We start from the raw sequence: 14,226 nt of genomic DNA on the forward strand, positions 1-14,226 counted from the left end.
CACCATAAGAAGAAGAAGAAGGATGAAGTGGAAAGAAGCGAGTGGTGTGTTGTGTGACAGAAAAATTCCAATGAAGCTGAAGTGAAAATTCTATAAAACAGCCATAAGACCGGCTATGATGTACGGAACTGAATGTTGGCCAGTGAAAAAGAAAGAGGGACAACGAATGCATGTGGCGGAAATGAGAATGCTTAGATGGATGAGTGGAGTGACAAAGAAGGTTAGAATTAGAAATGAGTATATTAGGGGAAGTCTAGATGTGGCACCAATTGATGCCAAAATGAGAGAGCATAGGTTAAGATGGTTTGGTCATGTTCAACGTCGAGACGTTAATCACCCAATACGAAGAATAGCTGAAGTGCAGATTCCTGGAAGGAGTAGGAGAGGAAGACCAAAGAAGACCTGGGGGAGACGATAACGCAGAACATGTTGGTAAAGGGGATTAACATTGATATGACCCAAGATAGAATTGTGCGAAAAAATGCAATTAGGGAAGCCGACACCGCATAGGGATAAGGTAAAGAGAATGATGATGATGAATGATATTAACGGGCAAAGAAGTGTGTGTGCAATAAAAATTTCTACATAAATGAAACAGTACTTTATGATCTGTGAATGTTTGGCGAAGAGTAGAATTGGTATCCATAATAAAGCAATAAAGTATTTATTACCTAACAGACCCTTTAAAACGAACATCATTTGAATATGTAGGAAATTGTACATGAAAACTTTTTCTTTTACCTTAGTAAGATTCTATTAAGCGGTACTAATTTACTAAATCGTATTCCTATAAGCGGATAAATTTATTAAGGAGTAAATGGAAACGTTTTGTGGACCTCAAATTTTTATTGCTTATACTGGAATATTCCTATAACCGGTACTTATTCTAATAAGCGGGTTCGACTGTATATACATAGTTGGTTAACAAAATTTTAAATACATACCGGTGTTTCTCTGTCCTGAACATCCTCAATATCGTTGTAAAATTGAAAATCAACGGTGTTGTCTTTAGTAATAATAAATATTGTTGTATCAGCTTCACTTTCAAATGGACCTAAAATACAGTATTCGTAAATGTAAAAAACAATAATTCGATTTTTCACAAATATCATGTAAAGCTACTGATCAGAGATATATCGGACTATATAATCGGAATCGACTACAGAGATTTTCGAACAGAATAGAAGTCTCTATTGGATCAAACAGCCAAAATGAAAGTAGGATCCACAGTGACCAATACAATTACCTATTGAAATCAATAAAGGGGAACGTTGCTGCTACTTGCCTCCTATTATCTTTAACATATACTCGGAAGAAGTATTTAAGACAGCCTTTAGTTGAAAGTACAAAGGGCATAAATATAAATGAAGAAATAATTAATAACATAAGGTATGCTGATGACACTGTGATTCTCGCCAGTAGCATGAAAAGGCTGAGTTGCCTGATAGGTAAAATACAAACAACAAGTGCAAAAAATCGGCTCAAACTGAACATCACAAAACTCAAATGGATGCTAGTAAGCAAAAACCAACAACGAGCAAGAGAACTGATATTAGACAATGAAAGAATTGAACACGTAGATTCGTACACTTACCTATAGTCCGTTCTTTAACGGTAAAATATTGCAAAAACTCTAAATTTTAAAGAACCGCTTGGATTGACATGAAAATTGGCATACACATAGCTAACAAGTCAAAGAAAAACAGTGATATTGTGCCGATATGTGCTTTTGCCCTGGGGGTGGTTTTCACCCCCTGTTGGGGGTGAAAAAATAGTCGTCCAAAGTCAGGAAAGGGATAAACTGGATAATTTTAAGTAACTTTTGTTCTATAGAGTTTTTTCACTAAGTCAATACTTTTCGAGTTATTTGGCAGTGAATATGTTCATTTTTTCAACAAAATAACCACGTTTTTAGACGGTTTTTCGCAAATAACTCAAATAGTAAGTATTTTGTCGAAAAAACATTTTAACAAAAAATATAGCCTGTAAAAAATTTAAAAAAAAATGGTGTACACATTACGTCTCTACACCAAGTAGAAGCAGAGTTATATCTAATGAAAAATAGGTTCATATTCGTCAAATTCTAAATGGAATATTTTAACGTGAAATAAGCAAAAATGAAGCACATTTCGAGGAAAACTCATTACAACTTATTTAAAGTGTTTAAAAATGTCTTCATTTTTGTTTTATAAAAAAAATTTCTAGCATTAAAATTAAACAAGTTACGCTAAAAATAAAGTTAGTCCCTTTTGGTTTTGGTAAAAAAATCGAGAAAATCACCCCCTAATTAGTATCTTAAATGAACTTAATCGTTACGACCTCACAAGTTTCTTGACTCGTGTATATATTCTTTATATGATCTGTAAGTTTCATCGGTTCAAAGTCCTTAATATTGAAAGGGCTGTAGTTAAAAGGGGTTGAACGAGTCATTGATCAAGAATGTATGCAAATTTAGAAACACCAAATCTTAATCAATTTTTGTCTAACAGAAAAACAAAAAAATACATGATATTCAAAAAAGCAAATCTGACTTTTTTTGTTCTTCGAGATTTTTGGTATCTCTAACAATTTTTAAGTTATTTTGAAAAAAAGCATATTTTTCAAAATTTAAATTTTTAAAAAGTTTATTTTGAAACCAAATTTTTTTTAAAATAAGCACTTTGAATCGATGAAACTTACAGATCATATGAACACAATATAAGTAAAATAATTTGTGGAGCGGTAACGATTAATTTCATTTAAGTTGCTAATTAGGGGTTGGTCTTCCCGATTTTTTTTGCAAAAACAAAAGGGACCAACTTTATTTTGAGCGTAACTTTCTTAAATTTAATGCTAGAAACTTTTTCTAAAAACAGGAATAAAGATTTTTTAAAACACTTTAAGAAAGTTATAATGAGTTTTCCCCAAAAAGTGCTTAATTTTTTGGATATTCCACGTCGAAATATTCTATTTGAAATTTGGTGAATATGAATCTATTTTTCATTGGCTATAACTCTGGTTCTACGAGATCCAGAGACCTAACGCGTACACCATTTTTTTTACTTTTTTATAAGCTATATTTTGGCTAAGAACGTTTTTTTCGACAAAATACTTACTTTTTGAGTTATTTGCGAAAAACCGTCTAAAAATGTGGTTATTTTGTTGAAAAATGAACATATTCACTCGCAAATAACTCGAAAAGTGTTGACTTGGCAAAAAAGCTCTATAGAACAAAAGCTCCTTAAAATTAGTCAATTTACCCATTTCCGGACTTATTTTGGACATATATTTTTTCACCCCCAAGAGGGGGTGAAAGTCACCCCCAGGGCAAAAGCACACATCGGCACAATATCACTTTTTTTCTTTGACATGTAAGCTATACGCATGCCAAATTTCATGTCAATCCAAGCGGTTCTTTAAAATTTAGAGCAAAAACCGTGAAAGAATGGACTACTAGGAACAACAGTTAATTCAAGCTGGAATCAAGCAAAGGATATACGTATAAGAATAGAAAAAGCAAGAGGGTCGTTCAGTAGCATGAAGCAAATTTCACCTCTAATAGCCTCACCCTACCTCTCAAAATCCGACTTTTCAAATGTTATGTATTTCCGGTTTTGTTATATGGAATGGAGGCGTGGTCAAAGTGAGCATGTAACAGGTTCAGTGCTACGCTTCAACCGCGCATTATTACCCCTGGTTTTACCCAAGGTACTCATTTTATTCAGGCTGAGCCGGCCTGGAGCCTGTAGACCTTTTTAAAAATATCTAGATATTCTCGCTACTACTGGGATTCGATCTCCTGCCTTCTGCGTGGAAGTCAGACATCCTATCGTCTTTTTTTTTTTTTTCGAGGTGTGAATCTTCTTAAGACCGTCTGGGAAGGTGTCCCAGGTGTGTCGAATTCGGCCCGCCCTCTCTGTATCACGAGCCGCCTACCGACTAAACCCACCTCCTCTTTCTCCAGCCGACGGGTCTGGAACCGCTCTTAGCGAGCATATCTGACCTGCGTCAGACTGATCTGCGTGGAAGTCAGACATCCTATCGTCTGAGCTATTCGACCAATTATTATTATTAGTCGAGAAAATGATGCTGGAAAAATGGCAAAACCTCGCAATTTTTTCGTCCAGCATCGATTTGTACAAAAATTTGGGATTAGGCTCATTTCACTCTCTAGTTCATTTTCTATATGGAGCCGTTGTACGCTTTTGGTTTTTTTAGGGGGAAAACTATAAAATAACATTTTAAACTTTAATATTGTCAACATTTGCTTCTTATTAGTTACATAATGATTGTTTTGTGCTTTAAGATATAATATCACAATATTTCAACCCTCAAAACCACCCTTATTGGAGCTATATATGAAAAGTTTACTTATCCTAAAAGAATAATTTCGGCTGGCATCAATTTACATAAAAATTTGGGGTTAGGATCATCTTACCCTGTACTTCACATTCTATATCATGCTCAAGGGCGTTGATTATTTTTAGGGGTGTAAACTACCCTTATTGTCAAAAATTATATAAAAACATTGTAAACTTTAATATAGGTAAAATTTGGTTTTGACTGATTAAATAATAATTGTTTTATGCTTTAGGATATAATATAATATTTCAACCCTTAAAAACCACCCTCAATAACATTGCAATTTTTATAACTAGACAATTTAATAGATCTACACAGAAAAAAAAGTAGAATTAAATAATTACAAAAACATTTATTTACACAAAAATACGAATTTACAAATATATAAAAATACACATAAAAATAGTTTTTTAGTCATCCAGTATACGAACCGGCTCTGTGGTATTATATAGCTACATTGAAAATGCTCTATCTATAAGGGGACTATTCGAATTTTTCGAAAAAAAAAACAATTAGTTTTATAAATATAGCTCCTTCATTTTTGGCGATCAAAAGTTTTTTCAATAACAGTTTTGTAGAATTTTTATAGAGTAATAAGACTGTGTAAATTAAATTTCGTAAGATCCCTGAATTTTTAGTTGAGGTGGGTTTAAAGGGCTCGAATAAGGGGATGTTTGCTTGTAAATAGATGTTTTAAACAGCTATATCTCGCCAACTGTTCACTGTAATGAAAATCTACGCATAAGGAAATTTTAGCTATTAAAAAGCTACAATTTAGTAGTTTATTATTTTTTCGTATCGTATCTTCAGTATTTTCGGAGATATTTTGAAGAAAATCATAAAAAATGCAAAATTGCAAAAAATAAATTTTTCTTTAAACCCCAATTTTTTTAAAATTAGGCCTTTTAAATAAGTCAAACTTCTTGGGTATATTGATAATATAAATATAAAAGGAATTACAGAAAGGCGAAGACCAATTTTTAGTTATAAGGGTAGTTCGGAGGTTGTTTTCACTGTTTTTTTTGTAGAGAAAAACAGGTACCGACTTTTATTTTGATCATAAGTTGCTCAATTTTTATACTACAAACTTTTCATTATTTTTTTTAAGATCTTATTGTATACTTGCAAAAACATCATGTAAGTTTTCCTGGAAACATGCAAAGTTTTCCCGTTATTTGGCTTTGATTATTTCAAATTATGCATTTGACGAAAAAAGCTAACTTTTAACATGCCGTATCTCGGTGTATATTGGTCGTAAAAATATTATAGAAAAACAGTTTCGTTTATGTTATTAAAAGATACAATTTTGACATCTACAGTTTTTTTGATTAAATGCATATTTTTCGAGTTATTTTCAAAAAATCCTCTAAAAATGTCGATTTTTCCGTCGAAAAACTGTTACTTTCAACCGCGAATAACTCGAAAAATATTAGTTTTACGAAGAAAATGTAAAAAACATTTTTTTCTTAAAATTACTTTTTTCATCGATTTACATGGTTAAAATGTAATAAAAAATTACCACAACAAGATAGGGTGGCAACTACCCCCAAGGTTTTAGCGTACAGCAGCATGATATAGAAAATGATCCTTGGACTATTTCCTACCTTCTGTGAAAATTTCAAGTAAATCCATGCTGGACGAAAAAATTGCGAGCCAAAACACTTCATTTCCTCGACTATATATATAATTGAAAAAAATTAGAAATATAATTCAGATAATTCTTACCATTGCCGTAGTCATCTCTATTGTCCTCTACTTTGATTTTAAATTCAAATCGACCGGTCATTGTAGTCTGCACTGTAAAGTCCAAAAATATTTTGGCGGCATCATTTTCAGTGCTCAAATAAAATGGTTCGCCTATTATTTTATCTAATCCTTCCCCAATTCGGTTAATCTCACTAGATATAGAACACGTTAATCCGCGTTGTTGATCGATATAATCGTCGTCATGAGCCTGGAAGTAAAAAATATATATTATCTACTCTATGTCATATTACTTATGTATAAGTTTTTAGTTTGTGAAAACTGTCATTATAGATAGCAATGCGTGAAGGGTTTAAAGTGTGCGTGAAGTAACAATGTATTTTAAATGGGATTTACTTTTTCGCACACTTTCAATGGCACTTTTTAAATGGGTTTTTGGCACACTTTCATATAATCAAATATCCTTAACTTTTGCGTTGTCATGGTGACGACAATATGAGCAATGACTTACAACAAAATTTTTGACAGTTTTGTGGTGTGAAAATAGTTAGGATTTTTAAATGTCAAAGTTCTAAAAATTGTAGAATAGAAATGAATTCCAGTGACGAAGAGTTACAGTTTTTTTATTTGTTTATCGTAGATAAAATATTGTATGAAACTGTGCGTGAAGTACCTACTTTTTGCGAACTTACGCGATATCGCGTGCGTTCGCAAAAAGCATACTTCACGAATTGTTTCATAAATAACTATTTTAACAACATAAAAACTAAGGGGATGTCCATTAAATTCTGGACTGAGAGAGGGAGATCCGTTGTCCCCATTGTTGTTTAACCTGGCCTTAGAATATATTATGCGAAAAATTTATCCAAAACTCAAACCAGATATAACTGCTCGGGGAGCAAAAATCATACTAGCCTTTGCCGATGACGTAGACGCAGTAGCACAATCAACATTAGAAATTAAGGATATTTTCTCGAGCTTTGAAGAAGCTGCATTAAACATCGGTCTAAAAATAAATGAAGACAAAACAAAATACATGGTCGTCTCAAAACAAGAACGACGGCGAATAAGGCAAAATATTACTATAAACGATTATAACGTCGAAGTGGTTAAAAAATTTAAATATCTAGGAGCAACAATCACTAATGACAACAAAGTAGAGCGAGAAGTTGAAACGCGAATAGTGGCAGGAAATAGATCTTTCTTTGCAATGAAACATCTAATGAAGTCAAAACTTCTCTCACGAGGTGCAAAAATCCGGATATATAAGACCATAATACGACCAGCAGTCGCGTATGGAAGCGGAACATGGACGCTAACAAAAAGAGAAGTAAATAAATTGCTGGTGTGGGAACGTAAAATCATTCGAATGATATCCCACGCAGAGACAGCGTGACAAACGAATGGAGGCGCAGATACAATAACGAGCTAGAGTCTCTATTCGGAAAAGAAAATCTAGTCAGATATAAAAGGCTAATAGACTCAGATGGGCAGGGCATGTGATACGCAGTAACGACAATCGCCTTATAAATAATGTGTTCTGGGAAAGGCCAGATGGAAGAAGGTCTGTAGGGCGGCCTAGAAAAAGGTGGAAAGATGCAGTCAAAGAAGATCTAGAGAAAATGGGAGTGCGACAATGGGAATTAGTGGCACAGGACCAACAAACATGGAAGGCAATAGTAAACGCGGCAAAGACTCACGAAGAGTTGTAGCGCCATTGATGATGATGATGATGATGATGATGATGATGATGATGATGGATGTCCATTAATCACGTGTTGTTTTTTGACCCACTGCATTTTTTAAACCCCTCTCTCCCTTGGTGATACTAGGTAAGGTTTAAGACTAACCCCCATTTCCCCCCAGGTTACTTCTACCGGAGACCTGATGGTGCTGTGCAAACTGTAGACAGCGAAACCGGTCGTCCCATGTAAATAAATGATTGTGAGAACCTCTCAGGCGAGGCAACAAAGCAGTACACCTAGGAATTTTGTGCAGTAAGATGAATCATCATGAAACTTTACGCATTCGATTTAGGAGAGTGTAAGGAAATTTTGTGAACTAAGTTGATCTTCGGGAGATGAAAATTTCATAAGAAAAATGCGTTCAAATTGCATCTCGAAGAGATGGAAAATGAAAAATTTAGAACTTGGGAAATACTGACGGAAATGGGCTCAATTTTTATGGTCGGGGATTTTGGAGGTAGTTGATCACTAGAGAGCAGAATATATGCAAAGTGCATATAGATGCATATATTGCATATTTTCAGACAACAAACACAACATTGCATATTTAAGCTAAACACGATTTATTTTGCATATTATTATTTTAAAAATAAATTATATAAAAGTTTAAAATTTTCCTCTTAGTTGGAATTTTATAACTTCGATATGAACGAGCTCGTTATTTATCTATCTATCGCTCATCTGGACTTTCCCATTACTACCTGAATTTAACAATTATGGGCATTCCCAGAAAAATATTATTTTATTAGCGTAGCAAGTCGTAGGTACCTACCTGCTTTTAAGGGTCTAATAATTATTTTGTCAGTTTCCGGCCAACATTTGTTTAAAGTAAACGTTGTATCATATTTAGTGTTTTTGAAGTGATTGGTATATATTAAATTTAAATATGTCTACCATTCAAAAAAGTGCTTGGATAAAGTGTTTTCCCGAGTTAAAGCTAAGTGGAGACAAAGTATTTTGCAAGGCCTGTTCCAAAATCGTAAGTTACATTCATTTTCACATTTCATTTTTTAAATGAGGAATTTTTCTGGAAAGAGTGTTTTTATTCGACAAATTCGCTTTTACTTCTATAAAGACGGACATAGAGAGAAGCATCAAAATACAAAAATCCATCAAATTGTAGACAATTCCGCTTTTGTTCTTCAGCTTAAGTAACGTACTTTATTCTTTAAGTAACGTACAAATTGCTAAAGAACTTATGTTCATAAAAGTTAAGTTTAGTTTTTTACCAGATCTAATAAAGTCATTAGAACAAAGGAATTTACAATTAAGTGATTCGGTTAATCTTGTTAACACTTTTTCTGCTCATTGTCAAAAAATTCCCGGAAATACAGGGATTACAATTAGAAATAAATTTAAAAATGTTTTATAGAAAAAAATGAGGGCTTCGATTGTTTGAGGAAAGTTGTACGTATTTTTGAAGGCAACTTTTCTGAAGATCTTACGACTTAATATATTGTTTTATTTTTGAGTATTTTTAATATGCATTTGCATATTTAGACAAATTTAGAAAAAATACCTGCATATTTGTAGTAAAAGTAACGCATATATATGTGCATATTTTGGTAATGTTGTGTTGCATATATTCCGCTCTCTAATGATAATGATGATGATGATGATGATGATGATGATGATGATGATGATGATGATGATGATGATGATGATGATGGATGTCCATTAATCACGTGTTGTTTTTTGACCCATTGCATTTTTTAAACCCCTCTCTCCCTTGGTGATACTAGGTAAGGTTTAAGACTAGCCCCCATTTCCCCCCAGGTTACTTCAACCGGAGACCTGATGGTGCTGTGCAAACTGTAGACAGCGAAGCCGGTCGTCCCATGTAAATAAATGATTGTGAGAACCTCTCAGGCGAGGCAACAAAGCAGTACACTTAGGAATTTTGTGCAGTAAGATGAATCATCATGAAACTTTATGCATTCGATTTAGGAGAGTGTAAGGAAATTTTGTGAACTAAGTTGATCTTCGGGAGATGAAAATTTCATAAGAAAAATGCGTTCAAATTGCATCTCAAAGAGATGGAAAATGAAAAATTTAGAACTTGGGAAATACTGACGGAAATGAGCTCAATTTTTATGGTCGGGGATTTTGGAGGTAGTTGATCACGAATTTCATCTCGGCGATGGTCTGCAAGGTACCTGGTGATAGGGTAGGGTGAAACTCGTCGCCTATAGTTTTATGTTATAATCAAAATCAGTCAATAACCATTACTCGGGGGGTTTTGGTGGTCGCTGAGCACGAATTTCATGATGGCGATGGTCTCCGAGATACCTGGTGCATATGGTGGAATTCGTCGCCTGGAGTTTTATGTTTAAATCATCAAAAATCAGTAAATACCCATTACTCGGGGGGTTTTAGTGGTCGGTGAGCACGAATTTTGAATGATTATAACATAAAACTTCAGGTGACGAGTTCCACCCTGGACACCAGGACCGTCATGAAATTCGTGCTCAGCGACCCCCAAAACCTCCAGTAATGGTTATTGACTGATTTTGAATGATAACATAAACCTCTAGGCGACGAGTACAACCCTGGGCAACAGCTACCTCGGAGACCAAAACACCCGAGTAATGGTTATCGACTGATTTTGAATGATTATAACATAAAACTGCAGGCGACGAATTCCACCATAGGCACCAGATATCTCGGAGACCATCGCCGAGATAAAATTCGTGTTCAACGACCTCCAAAACCCGCTAGTAAAAAAAAATTGAACTAATTTCCGTCAGTATTTCCTGGGTTCTAAATTTTTCAGTTTCCATCACTTCGAGATGGAGAGACGGGGATCAATTTAAATCACAAAATCTCCTGATACTCTCCTGAATCGAATGCAAAAAGTTGCATGACGATTCATCTTACTACACAAAATTCCTAGGTTTTGGCCTTTTTAGTGCTTCATTACCTATCTGTAATTTCATTACTTAGTTACTTAAAAAAGTATACTTACTTGAGCGGTGACTATGAGGTTCCCAGTTACGAATGTAGGCATAACTGCTCCAAAGAATTTGGTACTTTTCCACTGAGGAGCTCTGCGGTTACGTGGAAGAAACTAAAAATCAACAAAATAATTTTATCCTGGTCAGTTAGTTTGTGTCTCTGGCGTGGAAATGAAAAAAATCGCGGTCATATTGACCGCGCTTGGCTTGTGTGAAAGCTACTTTCTCGGTCACATTGACCGAGGCGGCAGTGAGCGAGTTCAAATTTAAAAATTTGAAATAATTACATGCAACCCGTTATAAATAATGATTCGTGTAAACAAAATTTTAAAAGAAATCAGTCAATATTTGTAAGAACCGTGGCAACTCTGTAATTTCAGCTCCAAATGAATTATGCATCCCTTCTTCGGTTTGTGCGCAGCTCACATCTATTCCTAAATAGGTTGGAGTGTACGGGAGAGTTGGCTAATGGTGCGAGTCGGGTAATTGTGCGCATCATTGTTTCTAATCTTCTATTTAATGAATGTAAAAACTATATTGTCGCGTCATCTATTAGCAACTGTCAGATCTATCCCAGACAAACGAACTTCGGGAGATACTTTATCGGTTGGCAGTTATCGTTAGAAGAGCGGATAAATATATGTGTTGCTGCAAACTATAATGCAGGGTAAAATACAGGGAAGACGAAGTATTGGAAGAAGACGCATCTCCTTGTTCAACAATCTGAGAAAGTGGTATCAATCATTGCAGTTCCGTCGACTTGTTCAGAGCTGCAATCTCAAACGTGAAAATAGCTGTGATGATTACCAACCTCCTTAGAGGAGGCGGTACCTAAAGAAGAAGTTATCGTTAACATATTTTCGCGTGGTATGTTATAGTTGGTGTGTCTGAGAAAATAAGCGATAAGTTTTTTCCTATAGTTCAGAGAAATAAGGAAAAAAATAGCCTGTTGGTGACACAACCCCCTCCAGGCCGAAACTAAATTTTTTGAGTAATATGGACATCTATGATAATAACCTATATATTTCCTGCAGCCGATTTTGATGATATACATAGTTATAAACAAATGAAGATCAAAAAACGGTAAATTTTCGCTTTTCTCGTCTATTACTAAGAAAATAGTCATTTTAAACAAATTTGAGAGTAAGGAACTCATAAACGGTATAAAAAACTTCAATATGGCATTTGCTTAATATGTCTATCCTTATTGGTTGCTTAGAAAATTGCAAAATAAATCATAAATTTTGAGTTTTTATAAATATTTATAACTTATGTAAAAATTTACTTAGAACCTTCTTATTACACGGAATGTTGAGACTTATGGTGTTTAATTCATACCCTAAATTTCGAAGAAATTGGTCAAATAGTTTAAAAGTTATTTAATTTGTTTATCCCAAATTTATTTTATTTGCAACACTGTAAGTCAGAAGATGATGAAGCTACAGTAATACTTTGGATAGTTTATGGAAGAAGGAAATTTACAGTATTAACTTAATAAAAAAAAAAATTACAAAAAAATAATTATAAATATTGCAAAATTATTTTGCAAAAACATGTGAATTAAATAAATGGGGGGGGGGGCTAACTTTGTCCCTAATTGTCCTAGGACAGTTGTTTTTCTTTCTAAATGTGTATAAAAATTTAGTCTTTCTAAATATGAAAAAATAATTTTTCTACAGGTAACGGTTAAAAAGTTATTCTAATTGTTTTTAAGTAAGCAAAAAATCGACATGTTTTTTCAAAATAATTTTACACTGTTTAAAATTATTTTTTGTCATTTATTTTTAATAGTGGTAATAGTATAAATGTTCTTCTTTCATAAACTGTCCGAAGTATGATTGTAGCCTCATAATTTTCTGACTTGTAGTGTTGCAAAAAAAATGAATTTGGGAAAAACAAATTAAATAACTTTTAAACTATTTGACCAATTGCTTTGAAATTTAAAATATAATTTAAGTACAAGAAGTATCAGCATTCCATGTAATAAGAAGGTTCTAAGTTAATTTTTACATAAGTTATGAATATTTTTAAAAACTCAAAATTTATGATTTATTTTGCAATTTTCTAAGCAACCAATAAGGATGGACATATACAGCGAACGCCATATTGAAGTTTTTTATATGATTTATGAGTTTCTTACACTCAAATTTGTTTAAAGTGCTTAACTTTTTGGTAATTGACGAAAAAAGCGAATATTTAGCGTTTTTTGATCTTCATTTGTTTATAACTATGTATATCATCAAAATCGGCTGCAGGAAACATATAGGTTAATAATATAGATGTCCATACTACTCAAAAAATTTGGTTTCGGCCTGGAGGGGGATGTGTCACGAGAAAAATCTTATTTCTCTGGACTACTAATAAAAATATTGTTTAAAAATTACATAGGTGTGCACGTTATTTATTTTATGGAGATGAAAACATAGTACGCTACATCAAAGTAAACCGAATATGATGGGCTGGTCACGTGCTAAGATCGAGTGACGAAAGACTTCTGAACGCCACATTCTGGGAGAGGCCCGATGGCAGAAGGTCAGTTGGTCGCCCAAGAAAGAGATGGAAGGACGCAGTAGCCAGTGATCAACGCAAAATGGGAGTACAGCAATGGGAAATAGCTGCTCAGGACCGACAACAATGGAGGGAAATAGTAAACGCGGCAAAGACTCACATAGAGTTGTAGAGCCAAATGATGATGATGATGATGTTATTTATTTACCATTTTAGACATTGGTATAGTTAGTTTTGCCCGATTCTTTTTTGTTTTTATCCAATTTTGTGTTATGTGGTGAAGTGGAGAAATCCACTTTATCTCCACATTGATATCCAAAAAATTACAGTGTGGAGACCAAGGGCAGACATAAGAAGTAGAGGTAGACCACCTACACGATGGACAGACGACGTCAAAAGGATTGCTGGGAATTGGTTGCAGGAAGCTTAAGATCGACAAAACTGGAAGAAATTAGGGGAGGTCTATGTTCAACTTTGGATGCAGAAAGCTGGATGATGATGATAATGATGGTGAAGTGGAAGGTCGTCTAATGGTGCGCATTGATCTCAATTAGCCAACATGGTATAATAATACAAGAAATAATGATGCTGCAGTTCCTAGTACACCCAGCAGCAGCATTTTGGAAAATAGTCCAGGGCGCATCTGTTTTGAGATGGACGTTAAGAGGTGACTCATATTTTTTTGCAAAAATTGCTTGGAATTAACTCATAATATAATAATTGAGTTATCCTCCCACTCAAAAAGGTCCAGAACATTGTTTAAATAATCAAAATGTCAAAAAATGAAGGAAAAATTCGATTTTTTTCTTCGTTTTTTGATTATAACTTTAAAAGTATTCACTTCCGAGAAAAGTTGCACTAACATAAAAGTTGTTTAATTAAATTTACTACAATATAAAATTGGTTAAAAATCTTAAAAATTGTCACCCTTGTTTCAAAATAGCAATAATTGCGAAAAATACATAAAAAAAACA

At 33.9% G+C, this 14,226-nt stretch overlaps 1 protein-coding gene across 2 annotated transcripts in view; it reads right to left on the minus strand.

Annotated features, from left to right (window-relative positions):
* The window catches only part of LOC114325122 (cadherin-23), a 232,050-nt gene that overhangs the window by 18,244 nt on the left and 199,580 nt on the right, over nt 1–14,226 (minus strand). For both annotated transcript variants that reach the window (XM_050650944.1, XM_050650945.1), the window contains exons 25-27: nt 10,756–10,857; nt 6,067–6,295; nt 945–1,054 (exon numbers count right to left, since the gene is read on the minus strand). In XM_050650944.1, coding sequence (XP_050506901.1) covers nt 945–1,054; nt 6,067–6,295; nt 10,756–10,857 — 441 coding nt within the window. The remainder of the gene's footprint in view (nt 1–944; nt 1,055–6,066; nt 6,296–10,755; nt 10,858–14,226) is intronic.

Source organism: Diabrotica virgifera, chromosome 5 (assembly GCF_917563875.1).
Source record: "Diabrotica virgifera virgifera chromosome 5, PGI_DIABVI_V3a".
Taxonomy (NCBI): domain Eukaryota; kingdom Metazoa; phylum Arthropoda; class Insecta; order Coleoptera; family Chrysomelidae; genus Diabrotica; species Diabrotica virgifera.